The sequence below is a fragment of the Sceloporus occidentalis genome, unplaced genomic scaffold (assembly GCF_023333645.1).
Source record: "Sceloporus occidentalis isolate IW3139 unplaced genomic scaffold, rSceOcc1.0.p SCAF_4, whole genome shotgun sequence".
In the NCBI taxonomy this organism is placed as follows: domain Eukaryota; kingdom Metazoa; phylum Chordata; class Lepidosauria; order Squamata; family Phrynosomatidae; genus Sceloporus; species Sceloporus occidentalis.
Genome location: NW_028316984.1, coordinates 84,602,606 through 84,620,584, shown reverse-complemented (window position 1 = coordinate 84,620,584; position 17,979 = coordinate 84,602,606). Strand labels below are relative to the sequence as shown.

The following is a 17,979-nucleotide window of genomic DNA, read 5'->3' as shown; positions in this document are numbered from 1 at the left end:
CCACCGCCATTCCTGGACCAGGGGAACCTATCACGAGCACCTCCGTTTTCTCTGGATTCAGACTGAGTCGGTTTTCCCTCATCCAGCCCATTACTGACTCCAGACAGGCCACGAGAGGAGAGACACCATCCTTGGTCACTGCATCAGTCGGAGACATAGAGAAGACTATTTGGGTGTCATCAGCGTACTGATAACCCCGCACCCCATGTCTCCGGATGATCTCTCCCAGCGGTTTCATGTAAATGTTAAATAGCATGGGAGACAGAATGGCTCCTTGAGGGACCCCAGATGTAAGAGCCCTCTTATCGGAGCACACGTCTCCCAGCTGCACCATCTGGAACCTCCCAGAGAGGTAGGACCGGAACCACTGGAGCGCAGTGCCCCCGATTCCCACCTCTGCCAGGTGCTCCAGAAGGATACCATGGTCTATGGTATCGAAAGCCGCTGAGATGTCCAAGAGCACCAACAGGGACACGCTTCCCCTGTCAATGCCCAGACGGAGATCATCGACCAAGGCGACCATGGCCGTCTCAACCCCGTAACCCGCCCGAAAGCCAGTTTGAAATGGGTCCAGATAATCTGTTTCATCCAAGACTGATTGAAGCTGGATTGCAACCGCCCTCTCGATCACCTTCCCCAAAAATGGCAGCAGCGAGACTGGCCGATAATTACTATATACCAGGGGGTCGAGGGAGGGCTTTTTAAGTAACGGTTTTACAGTGGCCAATTTCAGGTCACTTGGAAATTGCCCTTCCCTCAAGGATGTATTAATAATTTGGCGTAACAGAGATGTTACTGCCGGACCCCCCTGGGCCGCTAGCCATGAGGGACAGGGATCGAGAGAGCAGGTTGTCTTCCGAACACTTCCAAGGATCTTGTCCACATCATCGGTACTTACCAACTCAAACTGATCCAGTTTAATAGAGTCCACGGAGGCTCTGGATGCCTCTATCCTAGGTTCTGCTCTAATGCTGGCGTTAAGACCTTCGCTTATCCGAGAGGTTTTATCCGCGAAGAAGTTGTTAAATTGGTCACAGCAGGCCTTAAAAGGTTCAAGGATCTGGTTCGGGGCAGGAGGGAGCTGAGTTAGCTGCCTAACTACCCTGAACAACTCTGCTGGACGCGACTCCGCGGACGCGACACGAGCACCATAGAACGAGTTCTTAGCTGCTCGTATCGCCTCTCCATAGTCCTTCAAAAGACGGTCTAGGAGAGCCTTGTCGGCTGAGCATAGGTGTTTCTGCCAGCGGTGCTCTAGCCGTCGCAGAACCCGCTTCCTTGCCCGGAGATCTTCCGTATACCAAGGCTTATGTTTGGAAGCAGGCCTGAGAGGGCGCTTGGGAGCGATACTGTGTATAGCCCTAGAGAGGCCGGTATTCCAGATACCAGTCAGGGCATCAACAGAGTCGCCGTCACTTCCAACCATGTGTCCCTCTAGGGCTTCCTGGAACCTTTTGGGTTCCATCAGCCTTCGAGGGTGGACCATCCTAATAGGTCCGCCACCCCCGGGGGGGATCTGGGTAGAGACCTTGATTTTTGCCTCCACCAGGAAATGATCCGTCCATGACAGGGGGGAAATATTGGTTATTTCCGCCCACGGATTTTCCGCATCCGAGCAGAAGACCAAATCGAGTGTATTACCCGCAAAATGCGTTGGACCCAAAATCAGCTGGGACAGGCCCATGGCCGTCATGGTATCCATGAATTCCCGAGCCACACCGGTTGGAACATAGTTGGCCGTGAGGGAGATGTTGAAGTCGCCCAGGACAAGTAGCCTGGGCGTATCCAGCATCAGCTCCACGACCAGCTGTGTCAGCTCGTTAAGGGAATCCACTGGCGCACGAGGTGGCCGATACACCAATAGAATCCCTAGACTGTCCCTAGCCTTTAGGGTCAGGTAAATACACTCGATAAAGGAAGTCTGTCGGATGTGGTTCCTGGTAAGAGACAAGGTGTTCCTATGTATCAAGGCCACACACCCCCCCGCCCACCTAACCTGGACTGGTCCTTCACCGAGAACCCAGCAGGCAGGGCCTGTGCCCACACAGCTTCCCCCCCAGGCCCAAGCCAGGTCTCGGTAATGCAAGCCAGGTCGCAATTTCTATCCTCCAACAAATCATGGAGGATGTGGGACTTGTTGTTGATCGACCTGGCGTTGCATAGGAGCAGTGACAGGGTTTGTGGCACGGTTGGAGTGACCCTCAGGTCCCTTTGGGTGGGAGGGGGACAGGAAGGAGAGATAGATATGACGCATCAATCTCGCCTTCCCCTGTAACGCAAGTCCCTTCTCCCACCGCCATACTTCCCCTTGCCCCACACTACCTCAATGGGAGCTCCACTCATACTGGTGTTATCCCCCTCCTCCCCAGCCCGAGCATCCCCGCATCCATAGCCTCCACCCCTCCTTCCCCAACAATTGGAAGAGCAGAGGTTAGCCACTTCAGGCATCCTCTGCTCTAGGGCTGACATCCGCACAGCCTCTCTTACTCCTAGCGCTGCCAAAAGTGCACAGCTGCGCAGTTGCAGTGCTGCGGGGTCCTGCACACAGTCCGTGGGCGCCCTCCCTGGGGCGGTGCGCAGATGCGCACCTCCGACACCCCAGAGAGAGACGCCCGGCAGCAGCAGCAGTGTGGCCCCTGGCCCAAAGTCCGGCAAGAGAGGGAGGCGTGGTGAAGGAGGAGTCCAGGCAGCTGGTTTTCAGCGTGTCGCTGCCACCGACACGCCCCTCGCTCCACCTTCCCCCCAGGTGTCCCCAGTCCGGTGTTCCGGAACTGCCTTGGAGCCGCTGAAAACACTTACAAGAGTCCTGCACACAGTCCATGGGCGCCCTCCCTGGGGCGGTGCGCAGATGCGTACCTCCGACACCCCAGAGAGAGACGCCCGGCAGCAGCAGCAGCGTGGCCCCTGGCCCAAAGTCCGGCAGGAGAGGGAGGCATGGTGAAGGAGGAGTCCAGGCAGCTGGTTTTCAGCGTGTCGCTGCCACCGACACGCCCCTCGCCACATAGCCCGAAAAACCCACAAAAAAGATGATAAATTTGTCTTTGACTTTCAAGAGGAAATGCACAAGGCAGGGGGTTGGGAAACAGCAGTACTCGCAGTCATTAAGTTCACATGCCCTCAGGTCCTATGTGACCACTCATGAGAAGTTCATTTAAAGGTTATCATGACCTTTCAAGGTTCATGCTTTTTGGCCTTTCTGTAACTACTATTATAATAAAATGTAATGAAATACTTGTACCCCAAAATAATGTGGGGTGTGCTAACAAATGCTATGAACTCACACTAGGTTAATCCTACCAGGGACTTCCAAACATATCCTACATCGATGCTTGTTTTGTTATGTGGTCAGGTGGTAGGTAGAATAATTGAATCAGAGCTGGAACTAGCTTTGTGGGCTATCAAGTCCAACCTTCTGCTCAATGCAGGATCTCCAGTTAGGCCATCCCAAGCAGTGGTATATCCAGCCTCTTTTTGAAGATGTCTAAAGAAGAAGACCCCACTGCCTCCCTGGGCAATTTGTTTCATGCTGAATTACTCTTATGACAGTTCTAATGTTAAAAATCAACACTACTGTAACTTAAACCATTGGACTTGGGCCAACCCTCTGTGGCTACAGAGGACAAACCTGCACTCTGCTCTCACACAACTCTTGAGGCATTTAATTATGTCACTCTCAGTTCACTGAGTTGAACATGGCCAGTTCCTTCAAGCTTTCCTTATATATTTTGTTCTCCATACCTTCTATCACCCTTGCTGCTTTTTTCGCAACTCACTCCAGCTTGTGTATATCCTTCTTAAAATAAGGCATCCAGAACTGAACACAACACTCCAGATGAGGATTGACCAGCACAGAATACAAGAGGAATATTACTTCCTTTGACTTGGAAACTATGCTTCTACTAATGCAGGCTAAAATAGGACTCACGTTCTCTGTTTCAGCATCACACTGCTTGCTCATTCTCAACTTATGATCAATAATAATTCCAAGGTCATTTTTTGCATGTAGTAATGCCGAACCATGTCCATTCTATATCTGTGCATTTGTTTTTTGTGTCTCTATTGAATTTCATTTTATTAATTTCTGCCCAATTTTCTAGTTTCTCAAGGTCCTTTTGAAATCATAGAATCATAAAATCCTAGAGTTGGAAGAGACCACAAGGGCCATCCAGTCCAACCCCCTGCCATGCAGGAACTCACAATCAAAGCATCCCCAACAGATGCATCCCCAAACAGCCTCTGTTTAAAGATCTCCAAGGAAGAAGACTCTGTTCTTGTCTTCCAATGTTTTAGCCACCCCTCCCAGTTTGGTGTCATCTGCAAACTTGATAAGGATTCCCTCTACCCTGTCATCTAAGTAACTGATAAATTGAAGAGTAGTGGCAGTAAGATAGAACCCTGGGGCACTCTGGTCAAGACCTCCTTCCAGTTTGAAGCACAGTTACTGAACATAGTGCATGTGCTCTATGTATTCATCACCTGTGCTGGAATTAGGCAGCATTGTAAATCTTGTGGCCAGGGAGAAAGGTAACATTTATTTAAAAAAAAAACAGTAATGCATTCCAGTCTTTTACTCCAAGTCAAGTTGATTCTCAAGGCTCTAACTTCAAGTTTCAAGTTAAGCCTCAGGTCCTTGCAAGATACTTTTAAGGCAAGTCTCATGTCAAGTCTGAGAACCAACAGAAAGAAAGGAGGTGAGTACGTTTCTCAGAGAGGAACAGAAAGCCTGTTAGTCAAGGTGCTTGAGGTGGAGGCTTGGCAGCCTGTCCCTATAGCACAGCGGAGGAGACTTCTAAAGCTTTCCAAAAGCTTCAGAAGAATCCTTCCATCTCAAGCCCATTGCCAAACACATTTTCTGTTCCCTTCCAAGAAACACACCCTGCACTTTGAGGGTGGCTCTTGCCTTCTGTTTGAAGTGAATAATGTTAGCAAGTCAGTCACTAAAAATATACAAGTGTCAAGTCGAGCCAGTGAATCATTTATTGCCAGGTCAAGTCACTGAAGTGGCTTGTGTCAATCAACTCAAGTCTACATCACTGAAAAATACAGTAGTTAAGGATTGCACTCTAAGTCTTTTAATAGAATACAAACTCCAAAAAGTAATCTGAAATACATTCAATACATAGTGATAACCTATGTAAACAATTAAAAATGAAAAAGTACATTTAATTAGTGCCATCTGGATTTAAACTCTGGGTTCTCTTCTCTCACCCCACACTAGGATCTAGAAAGAACCAATAAAACCTGAAGAAGCATTTAATTCTTTGGTCCCTATAGAGAGATCAAGGCTTCACACTGAAGTGGAAGACCAAACTGAATGCCACACAAATAGATCTGTTATAATCTTATGGATTATAGTGACTCCTGTGCAGTTGTCGACCTCTTTCCTTTAAAAGCTCTCCATACACAAAACAGTTCCCAGAGTTTTCAGTTGGTGCTCAAAACACTGCAACCCTAGACTTTCAAATCTGTTGGGGGAACCACAAACTGCATATATTGTCATGAGAGCTGTGAGTCACAAGCTGGCTATTTCCTCTCCAAATCATTGTTATTACTTCCAAGACATGACTTTAATATAGGGTTGCCATTTCTCAATCATTTTTTCCAGGAAAGCACTCTTCTTCTCAAGGTTTTGCACAGTGCTTCCTTCAGTTCTTTGTTTCTCATGCTGTAAATCAGAGGGTTCAATAAGGGAGTAAAAAAAGTGTAGACTACAGATACTGCCCGCCCTTCCTCTGGTAAGTAGCTGGAGCTGGGACGTAGGTATATGAAACTGCAACAGCCATATTGTAAGAGGACAACCATAAAGTGGGAAGAGCAAGTGGAGAAGGCTCGTTGCCGGCCTTCATCTGAGTGGATTTGCAACATAGCTACCACAATGAAGGCATATGAGATACAGATGAGAAAGAAGGGTATGGTCAGGACAGTAACACCACCGATGAAGATAGCAGCCTGATGGGCATAGGTGTCACCACAAGCCAACCTCAGGATAGCTGGAATGTCACAAAAGAAGTGATTGATTTCATTGGTGCCACAGAAAGGAAGGCAGAAGATGAGAATGGTCAGCTGTAAAGACAGGAAGAATCCTAGCAGCCAGGATGCAGCAACAAGGCCTGTACACACTGTTTGGCTCATGATGAGCAAGTAGTGCAGTGGATAGCAAATTGCCAAGTATCGATCGTATGCCATGACAGCCAACAGGACACAGTCTGCCCCTCCCAGGAGGACGAAGAAAAACATCTGGGTTCCACACCCACTTAAGGAGATGGTGGCAGCTTTCCTGGACAGAAGGTTGGCCAAGGCTACTGGTGCAATGGCAGAAGAGTAGCAGATCTCCAACACTGCTAGGTTGCCCAAGAAAAAATACATGGGGTTGTGGAGGGAGCGGTCAACATAGACGACAAGCAGTACAGCACCATTTCCACAGAGGCTGAGCACATAGAGGGAGAAAAAGAGCAGGAAAATCACCAGTTGTATTCCCGGCAGGGTTGAAAAGGGACGGAAATAGAACTCCGTTTGGTTTGTGGACTTCATGGGTGTGGTATACAGAAACTGTAAGGAAAAGGAAGGTAAATGTTATTTTACACCAGAATTTAAGAGATGTTTGCTTTGTAATCAAGATACTTATAGAATCATAGAGTTGGAAGAGACCATAAGGGCTGTCCAGTCCAACCCTCTGCCATGCAAGAACTCACAATCAAAGCATCCCCGACAGATGGCCATCAAGCCTCTGTTTAAAGACCTCCAAAGAAGGAGACTCCACCAAAACCTCCAAGGGAGTGTGTTCCACTGTCAAACAGCCCTTAGTGTCAGGAAGTTCCTTCTAATGTTGAGGTGGAATCTCTTTTCCTGTAGCTTGTGGAAAGCTTTCCCAGCTCTGCCTTAAAGCTTAGGCCCAATATTCATTTGGGAATATTCCCTGATCAAACAATTTGAAATCTCCCTCCCTGCAAGCATTGGGCTGCTGCAAGTGGTACCACGGCTACCCATGTGCAATTTCAGCATTCTGCACACTGAAAACACTTAATAGATTTTGCCCTGTGGTCATAATTTTGCTGCAGAGTGAGAATATCCCCCAGGGAAAACAAACAAACAAACAATATTATATTTATATTATGTGCCCCAGGTTTTAATGCAACAAATGTCTGTATGAACACAATCCAAGGAAAATTGGTTGGATACTTCTCATGCTGGACCTCATCGGGAAAAATATTCAAGTGTTATTAACATGTATCAGAAGAGGATAAGGACGCTGTCCTTTTAGAACAACATTTTAACAGTGGTAGAATAACATTAGTATTAAATCATTACAGTGTTCTTTATAAGTCTGAGCACTGTATTGAAATTACTGAAATACTGAATGGTAGTGACAGGATCCTACATTCTGATGTGAACAAGCCACTTGAAATTTCCTTTTTCTGCACTTGTTAAAAGGAAGAGACCATTTCTAGGACTGTATCTGATCCATCCAAACACATCAGATCTTCCTTTCCCCTCTTCCTAAAGAGAAAAGTTGCATAGAAAAGGTTGCCAGTTTGGATTCCCAGGAAAGTTGTAAGGCAATGGAAGACTAGTTCCACTGAGATGTTATTAATTGTTTGTAGTTTTATAAGTTGTGTTTCTAATGGGATAAATTGCTAGATTTTGTATCTTATAACTTTTAGATTGTACGCCATCGGTTGGTTTTATATTGTTTTAATGACTTTGTAAAGCGCCATGTAAAACTTACTGCATTATATATATATAAAATAAAAATGATGATGATGATGATGATGATGATGATGATGATGATGATGATGATGATGATGATGATGATGATAGCTTTCCTGGCTAGCTACTGCATCTCTATTTGTTTTCTGTGTTTGTTTTTATATACATAATATATAATATGAAAATAATATTAAAAATTTTTTTTTCTGTACAGAAGAGCTAGTGACTGATTGTGCAAATCAATAAGTAAGCCACATGCATTCATATGCTTCCCCTTTTTCTCTCTTCTTGTTCATGCATGTTCAGTAAGGAATTCTGGAGGTAGCTACTGTTTACCATGTCTGTTGTAAACAGGAACCCACAGCCACAGTAAGATTGGATACAGTAAAATCTCATTCTTTCACAGCTCAAGTTCTGTTAGCAATAGCCACTACACTTCTATACCACTTACCAATGTACTAAGTGGTTTACAAAGTAAACTATTGGAGACACACTGCCACTACCCAGTATCAAAGCCTGTATTTTGCTAGTCCTCTTTCACTATCTTCCCAATGTTGATATAGCTTTTAAAATAAAAGCCTTCCATCTAGATAGAGGATGAGGCTGATGGGAGGGTTAGAGGTGCAAAAAGGGGGGTTGGGTGAAAACAATTTTGTAAAAAGGAGCTCCTTTATCTGAGGCTTTAACTGAGATATGCCTGTGGAGTGCGTGTGTGTGTGTGTTTTTCTGCTACTCCATCACACTCTTCCTTATTAGCAGGCAGATGAAGTTGTGGAGGATGGTTAGCAGGGGGTGACAACAACTGCACTGGACCTCCACACCATAAAATTGCATATATGAGGTATTAAAGGCCTAGCTTGAAAACTTGTGTAACAGTGAGCACACCTAACTATATATGTGTAGTTGAACAACAATAGGCATTGCACCCACATCTTCCTAACAGCCCCACAAAAGCCTGAGGACTGCTAAATATGTTTAAGGGTTTAACTGTTTAATGCTCAGAGCTACAATTGCAAAACTCCTGCACTGAGTTATATTTTATAGGCATCCTGCTATACATATTTGAATCTTAATTATTAGTATTATTATCATTTGTCCAAATTTGAAACAACAGAAAGAAGAACACTAGCAAAGGGCTTCATAATACAAACTATGTGAGAGCATTGTGTGAGTTCTGGCAAATGTGGTTATTATTTATTTATTTATTTATTTATTTATTTATTTATTTATAGTATTTATAAACAGTCTTTCTCCCAAAATGGGATCCAAGGTAGTTTACAATATTTTTTAAAAAGATACAACTAAAACATTAACTTAGAAAAGTGAAAAAGAATTAAACATCTACATTAATAAAAACATGATTATAAACAGCTAAAACACTTAAAAATATATATTTAAACCATAGTTTTTACTGGCTGGCTGTGCCAGTGATTTTGCATGAATTTATGATAGAGAAAGTTATCACAGCACTGAGAGAGGGAGGGAAGGAGAGGGTTGTTTACACCAGGGTCAATTTGGCAAAGCACAATTGACTTGAAACAAAATAGGAATTATATAACAACACGGTGGAGTTTATCAAACAGGAGGAATTTCTCTTAAATTCAAATGAAAAGAAATTGGGGCCAGAATGCATTCACTTAAAGTTGCTAGTTTCGTACAATTACGTGAATACGCATTACATGCAAACTAGCTCCCCATTGCCCCAAAATAGCATGCCATTGCCCGAATTTGCATGTGGCAGTCTATCATGCAATAACATGAAACCACATGATTGCATTTGGACTGACTTTCCATTGCCTGAATTTGTGTGTAGTGGGTTATCACACAATAACGTTAAACCCCATGATTGCGTTCAGATTGCCATCGGATTATACTTCCAATTCTCCTTGTCTCATAAACTCCGGTATCACTATAAATGCTGTATTTATGCTGATCTACTGTTAAGCAACAGATGAGAGTAGTCCAGACCTGCTCTCTGTTCATCCAATTACATCATCATCATCATCACTGTCATCGTTGTTGTTATTCCAATAATAAATGATGAGAGTTTTTTAAAAAAATAAAATAAAAGACAAAGCAAGTTTTTGCTTATCCCTTAGCCTGTCATTGAAAGTTTCCTTCTTCTTCTTTTCTCCCCCCCCCCTTTTTTTTGAACTGTGAGTTTAACAAACTGCTTAGCAGAAGCTATGATTTCTCTCTTCACAATTTGCCCATCATAATATTGTCACATTGTTAACCAATTCCTAATGTCAAATAACTGGATCCTAACCAATATATCAAGAGGGATTTCATACCCAATTCTTTTAAAGCAGTTTTTGCTAAATCGGTCTCAAATGTCTAATCATCCCTTTTTGCCCCCTCTCAAAAATATACAAAGAATTAACTACCCTGCATTGCAAAGTTAGCAGCATCAGGAACCCTGGTCAACACCACTGCTAGTTCTCATAGGCCTGTTACAGACAGGCCAAAATAAAGCTGCTTTGAGTCACTTTGGAGGTATGGTATTTCAATGATGCATGAGTCCTAAGAGTCCAAAAGCCACACCAACGCTTCATTCCAGTCCTTAGAAGTGGAGCATGGCTTTGGTGCGGCTTTTGGACTCTTAGGATGCATGCATCATTGAAATACCATACCTCCAAAGTGACTCGAAGCAGCTTTATTTTGGTCTGTCTGTAACAGGCCACTGTATAGTGACCTCTTTAGCCCAATGCAGATGAAAATTTCCCTCTCAAATGGGTCCCTAACACACACAGGTCATATTATTAGTTCATCTGATAGCCTTGGCTGAAGAGCAGGGTAATAATAATAATAATAATAATAATAATAATTATTATTATTATTATTATTATTATTATTATATCCTAGTCGTTTACAAGGAGTAGAAATGGTTGTCTGGGGTGGGGTGGGGGTGTCTTTCAGAGATACCAGATAAGATATTGAATTTGTGATCTCTCTCATGAGAACCATGTGCCACTTCTCATTACCTTATTATAGTGAGCATTTCACACATGTTGTCATATATATGTGTGTGTGTGTCGCATGAAAGTACATGTTTATTAGTCTGAAATTCTTTTCCCCACAATTTTGTTCACAAGGTATATTGTCACTTTTTATATATTTATTAACACTTAAATGTCTTTTTTAAAGTGCAGTTTTCTCTTAATAGCATGTCTGTACATATGCACTCATAATTGAATGTGAAAGGAAGCAATTTTAAAAGCTAATGCACATTCTAGCCAACAATTGCTTTTACATTCTCATTGCAAATGTAAGTTAAACAAAAGGTAATTATAGGCTGCAATCCTATACATATTGATCAGAGAGTTAGCCCTGCTGAAAACAAGAGGAATTACTTCTAAGTAGACATGCACAGAATAGTTATATTTGGATGTTTCCACATTAACATTTCCAAGAGCTACCTCTACTGGTGTTGTACTTTGAACCATAAGGATACTAGCCTATGTTCATTGGTTTTGTGAACACTGATTTTGTTTTTTTGATCCTGCCTGATGACTACAGAAATAAAAGTTTATGGAACAGGTGAGAGGAGAGGAGTGTAGAATCTTGATCCACACTAATGGCTTACCTGGGTGGTCCTTGTGCTGGACTGCTGTTGCTTTTCCTTTCTTCAGGAAAAAGGAAAATCAGAGTAGTGAGGAAGAATGATGAGTGGCAAAACTCACTGCTTCTCCTTCTACCTGGGAACTGAGGGGTGGCAGGGCAACCCTTTGGTATGTCTGTCTCAATTCACAGTTCAGAAGATCCTTTTTGTTAATCATGCCAAGACTCTTAGGGGACAGAAAGGAGAAAAATAATTGCCTCCTGAAGTGTCAGTGATGTGGCTTGCTGCAGCCATGAAGTAGGAAAGAGTGATTTTTCTTGTGTGTGCTTTTGGGTGCGACTGGTGTGGAGAAGGCTTAAAGTAATTGATAATAAAAAGTCACTTTGCCAAAGACAACGTGATACTTACTTGGGTTTAATTTTATTTTAAGGCAATCACATGAGCTTATTTTGGTTTTCTAATATTGGGTGTCTATTTAAAATACACAGGTTGAGCATAGCTGGGACTAGACTTTTGAATTAACTAGGTACAAGTACCATATTTACTTGTAACCATCTTAGTTATCTTTTTTTTGTACCAAGGGCATGATGATGTTGATGATCATGATCATCATTATCGTCGCCCCACCTTTGTCCCAAAATGGGACTCAAGATAGCTTACAGTCTTTACAATTACACACTGCTTCAACCCAATACTGAAAGTCTGTCTTTCTTCAGCCCTCCTTCAACAAACATCAACAGCCTAGCTAGCTAGAAAGCAAGAAAAGGAGGGGGCTGGGCTCTCAGAAAAAGACTTTGCAAAAAGGAGCTTCTTTACCAGAGGCTTGTTGATTGAGGTAATGTCTGTATTACTATGAGTTAAACCTGCATTTAAGAAGATTAAAAGCAATTAAAAACAGTCCACATTAAATTACTGATGAAATTACTAAAAGTGGTGTTACTTTTTGGTGTATGAGGGAATGTTTTCTACTTTCTGTTATGGGCATTTTAAGACAACTTGAGTGGATATGTTCATATTTTGTGTCACTTGTTGACTAATCCTGGAAGTATTTGATAATAAAAAGTCAGAAACTAAATATAGCTTCATTTCTCAAGGTGGTAGAGCATCAATCTGGGTTGAATTTACTTTGGAAGGAGGTCACCGGTTGCTTATATTGATTTTGTGTAATTTATGTTTATTTTAAATAAACATGGGTTAAATGTAGGCACAGGCACACTGCTTAAATACCCCAGGGACATTGCAAATGCTCCTTATGACCATCTCTCCAGGGCCAGAGTGATGAAGGATGATCTAAAAAGGCAGGAAGCTATCTTGATCCTATTCACAAAGTGCCTTAGTTTTGATCCTGGCAACACTACACTGCTGTCCCAATGTAACAGCAGAGGCAGTCAATATCCCACATATGTGATTAGCTCATAGAGCTCAAGCAGAACTCACAGAGAGTTTGGAAACAAGAAAATGGCACTGTTTCTGGAAGCTACTACCTCAAGTGCCAGCTTAGCTTTGGTTGACAGTACAGCTGGGTCTGCTGATAGCATCACCATGCAGCCATTTACCTCATGTTTGCTTCCATACAACGCTGCATCAGGGAGTAACGAATGTGGGTTAAGATGCCAATTGGCATGTGGGATACAGCTATATGTCTGTTGCTGCACCAGGCTAGCATCAAGTAGGAGGGCATGACTCCTACATTGAGATTCCCTCACAAGAAAAACAAGGGAGCTGGTCCCATCTCAAAGTTTGCAGTGTGATTTATTTTCATTTAGTTAAAGTTCTTATAAACTGCATTTTGGTACTATGAAGAGCCCCTAATGTGTTACATGAAACTAAACCTTAAAACAATTTTAAACACTACATTCAATTCAGAAAATTAGCGGGGGGGGGGGACCTCTTTAAATCCAAATAGAGAAAAATAAAATCTTATCAGCAGATCAACAGAGATTAACATGAAAATCACCTCCTCTCAACCAAGGGTCACACAGTATATATACCCCACTCACTTCTATGCCAGCATTCTCTGAAGATGCTAGCCACAGATGTTGCCGAAATATCAGGAATAAACTCTTCCATAACATGGCCACATTGTCCACCCCCCCCCACCCCCCCACCCCCCACACACACAAATACCCTATGGATGCCGGCCACAAAATCTTACCACTTTTTAAAAAGCCACATGAAATAAAAATGTTTGGACTGCACATTTTCAGATGGGACCATGTATTTGCCTCTACCCTAAAAGCACTGTCTGATTTTGGAAGCTAATCAGGGTCAGCCCTGGTTAGTACTTGCTTAGGAGACTGCAAACAAATATCAGGTGCTGTAGGCTATATTTCCCATGAAGGAACTGGCAAAACTGCTTCTAAGTATTCCCTGCCAAGAAAACCCTATGAAATTCATGGAGTCACCATACATTTTTATTTTATTTGTATGGGCTTTCATGGATATAAACCTACTTCTTCGGATGCAGTATACTCCTCAGTACTGCATACAAAAAACTGGATTTCAATCCAGGGAAGCTCATGAAAAAATTATAAAATAGTCTTAAAAGATGTTGCCACATTTCTTCCCTCTGCTTTCCTCCTTCCTTCCACTTCTTTTGCTGCAAGAGCACAGCTACAGCTATGAAAATGATCACAAAAATAATAAAGTTATTTCTTGTTATTATTACAATATAATGTAATTAATTATTGAGATATCGTTTAGGTCATTTTGTTATGGGTAACTAGTTGTTTCTAAACTGTGGCCAGGGAATCCTGCTATGTGTATGAAAAAAGAAACAAAAAGTTTATTAATAGAAAGGAATGGAAAGTGTTAGCTGTGACCAGAAGAAGCTATGTGACAACTGGTTTAATTCTGTGTCCTTTGCTGTCCTCTGCTGGCAGCTCTAGTCTTGATTCTGCAACCACTGTTAAACCATATGAAATTATGTTTGTTTCACCACAATGTTTGACTGAGGCGGCTTGCAGCCATATTTAAAACTGCAACACTTTAACTTATTTTTTTAAAAAAAAACATAATAAATACTAAAAAGCAAAGGACACTACTGTGGTCCATTTGTTGTTATGTGCCTTCAAGTCAACTCTTCCTTATGGTGGTTTTATTCCTATATCCTACTCCAATTGTCCCACTTTGGCAGAGATAGTACTGATTAATCTTCTTCCATCCCACTTTTTAGCTGCTTTTAAAATGTCCCAGTTTCTCTTTCCTCCTCCCACTTTGTCTCTGGCTTACTTCAACTGCTGCAAGCTCTGTTCAAAGTGCAAAACTAATTTACACTCAGTTAGCTCATTCGAGGACTGGGGAGATGAAATCTTGCCCTTAACCAGTTGACTCAGGCAAAAGCAAACTCACTGCCTCTCTTAGCTTGCATGCTCATTATTAATTGCATTAATAACACTCTGATGTTGTGTGGCTGCATGTGTCTCAGTTTTATCTGTAATAAAAAGGGGGATAGCTGAAGAGACAAGCTTATCAGTTTTCCCCTTTTCTCTGTTTTGTTGGAAGGTATGCTTATCCTTGGCAAGATTGATTCAGAGGAGGTTTGCCACTGCCACCTTCTGAGGCTGAAATATTGTGACTTGCCCAAGGTCACTCAGTGGGTTCCTATGGCTAAGTGGGGATTTGAAGCCTAGTCTGCCAGAGTACAAGTGTGTAGAATTCAAAGATATAGCTGTGTTCATCTGTAGAATAAGTTGTAGAGAGATTGTGTAGCATCTTTGAGACTAACTGAAAGAAATTGGCAGCATGAGTTTTCATAGACTAAAGCTTTCATAGACTAAAGTCTACTTCCTCAGATGCATCTGAGTTCAAGTGCAGCACTCAAACCATGAGACCACATTGGCTCTGTCCCTTGGCCGATAAGAAACCAAATTCCAGTCAGGCAATATTTTATTAGGGACGAGGTGGCCAGAACGTCATGCAACCAGGAGGTGAACTAGAGTTTGTTGGGTCTGGGGCTTTTGCTCTGAGCTGGGGCCTTCCCTGCTGGTTTTTTCAGCAGCTGTTGGGACCCTGATGCCTAAGGCTAATTGAGAGCTTCTCCCAGACTGAGTGATAACTCAAGCCAGCTGTGTTTCAAGAGAGCTTTTATTAGCCAAGCCTAACACTAGGCTATTTAAGGTTTTGAAAAAAGAAAGAAGGTAGCTTGGACATTGTCTAGGGTAGGTGAGTTAATTTCCTCTTCCCTCACCAGCCTGACTTCCACCTTGCATTGTTATTTTGCTGATATCACCAGTAAAAGTTACATCCTTCTCTACCCAATCTCTGAGGAAGGTCTCGATCTACCAGGCCTGACATAGCAGGACTGTTTAACCATGCATCTTTGAAAACAATGTATTTATGAAGGTAGGGAGTACTTTGAAAGAAGCATAAGGTACTGTCCTATTGGGAGGCCTTGAAGATTACTAGTTATACATAGTTGGTTACATATGTTACTTCATCTAGTTGTTGTTGTTGTTGTTGTTGTTGTTTACTTTCAGGTCATTTTTGACTTATGGAAACCCTAAGGTGAACCTATCACAGGGTTTTCTTGGCAAGTTTCTTCAGAGGGGTTTTGCCATTGCCATCCTTTGAGGCTGAGAGAGTGTGACATGTCCAGGATCACCCAGTGGGTTTCATGGCTGAATGGGGATTTGAGCCCTCTTCTCCAAAATCAGAGTCCAATGCACAAACCACCACACCATGCTGGCTCTCTTTCATCCAGTAACTTTGGTATATTGCGGTGTGGACATAACTTAATCAGGGATAACTCCACCCTTTTTGCAATGTAACTGTTAATTTTTCAGAATTACTTTTAAGGGTTTGGGGGAGGTTACTGGTTGGTGAAGTACATGTGTTCCTAGGCATGCCACAGCCAGAAATAATACAGGAAAAAATAGGGAGTAGTTACAACACCATAAAAAAGAAGAGCCATGTAATGGGTTTCAGTAAGCTTTTTTATTCAAAAACTAACAATATGCACATGAAATAAATTATCTGGTCAGGTTAGCCTTGCATAAATAGACAAAAACATTTTGAATCTTCTAGATGATTCTTCTGAAATGCATTTAGGAGTAACTTTTTCTTTCATTCTTCCATACTTCTCTTATGATTCTCTATTTTGGTGGCCAAATTTATAGATCTATTTTGTTTTTGACGTACGGGGGATAGCTAAAGAGACAAGCTTATCACTTTTCCCCTTGTTTTTCATGCATCTTCATTAAGGGATTCTGGAAACAGCTGCTTACCCTGCCTGTTGTAGGCCTGCACATACTGCTCCAGTAAGATTGGCTACAGTAGAATCCCGCTTTTTATCAGCTCAAGCTTTACTGCAGGCACACTGCAACCCAAAAAGGTGTATCAGTACTGATGCGACAAACATATCCTTCCAGCTAGATAAAATATAAGGAGGAAAAGGTGATACTGAATGGTTGAACAAAGAAGCTTAACTTTTAGAAGTTTTATTAACAAAAGCATTCCTGTATTTCTGAAGGGCTGTTATACAAACTTCCTTTTGAAAGTGCCCTTATTTTGAAGTTCTGTCTGATCCACATCTGATGTAAATAGAAAGAACCACAAAAAGGGAAGTCAGGGTCTCTGAAGTTGCCCATCCACACTGAGCCCCTCAGATAGCAGATTCAACAGGGCATATAGTTCACCACTGTGGCGTTCCCACTGGCCTAAAACGTGGCTTAGGATGCGAATTAAGGGGGCATCGTTCCCATTTAACCCCGGATCCGATCCCCATTGCCCCGGAATCATTCCCATTCAGTTTCAAATCTGATTCGGGTTTTATTGTATAATCAGGATTATATGCCTATAAACCGGTATAAAAAAACAGTAGGTTTTAAAGCGGATTATTTTTGCTCCCAGGGTCCGATTCGCGACATCCGAATGGGAATGACAAGGGTGTCTGATTCGGGAACCTGGAGATGGGAGGAGTAGTGCTCAAGGGGCTGACCTGGGGGTGTCACCCTCTTTGTTCTCTTTCTGCATCGCCATTTTCTTCCATTCACATAGATTTTACCCCAGTGGATTGCAACCTCCCCTCTGCTCCACATTCATAGACCAATGTGTGAGGAGACCCATTGAACACCATTATTATTATTATTATTATTATTATTATTATTATTATTATTTTGCCCCTGCCTGAGCCCCTGAGCAGCAGATGGGCTTTGCAGGATATGCCTGCTTGATCGCCCCCCCAGACAGCCCAGGGAGCAATGAAGCAGGCAAAGGGATTTGGGGGAATGGAGGCTCCTTCTCTCTTTCCCAGAGGAACTATGGGAAGACACAGGATAGCCTGGACACCCAGGGATCTGAGGGGGGGATCGAGCCTTCTCTTCTCTCTTCCGCAAAGAGTCTCTCCCCACTGAAGCCCGCTGCCTTTCCCCCTTGATCCGATTTGCCAAGCCTGGGCTTTGAATGCAGAGTCTCTCTCCACTGAAACAGTAGGTTTTATATTTGTGTGTGTGTGTGTGTGTGTGTATAAAGTAAATTATAAAGTAACAACTTTTTTAATTTATGAAAAAAAAATGTCATCTGTAGTTCAAAACCCACTGTAGAAATAATACAGTTTGAGACCCCTTAACCTGCCCTGGCTCAGTACTAAGGAATTATGGGAACTGTTGTGTTTGTGAGACATTTATCCTCCTCTGCCAGAAAGTGCTGGTGCCATAATAAACTACCATTCCCAGGATTCCCTAGCACTGAGTTATGGCAGTTAATATGGG

General features: G+C 42.6%; 1 protein-coding gene and 1 long non-coding RNA gene across 4 annotated transcripts in view; both read right to left on the bottom strand.

Annotated features, from left to right (window-relative positions):
- LOC149314201 (uncharacterized) overlaps positions 1-17,979 on the bottom strand; it is a 303,565-nt gene that overhangs the window by 16,522 nt on the left and 269,064 nt on the right. The window lies entirely within an intron of this gene.
- LOC149314211 (olfactory receptor 10V1-like) lies at positions 5,593-6,531 on the bottom strand. Its single transcript, XM_089523407.1, has one exon. The coding sequence runs from the start codon at positions 6,529-6,531 to the stop codon at positions 5,593-5,595; it is 939 nt and encodes a 312-aa protein (XP_089379533.1).

Bases quoted from the DNA above. Each gene is read 5' to 3' on its own strand.
- LOC149314211 (XM_089523407.1), bottom strand. From the start codon at position 6,531: ATGAAGTCCACAAACCAAACGGAGTTCTATTTCCGTCCCTTTTCAACC.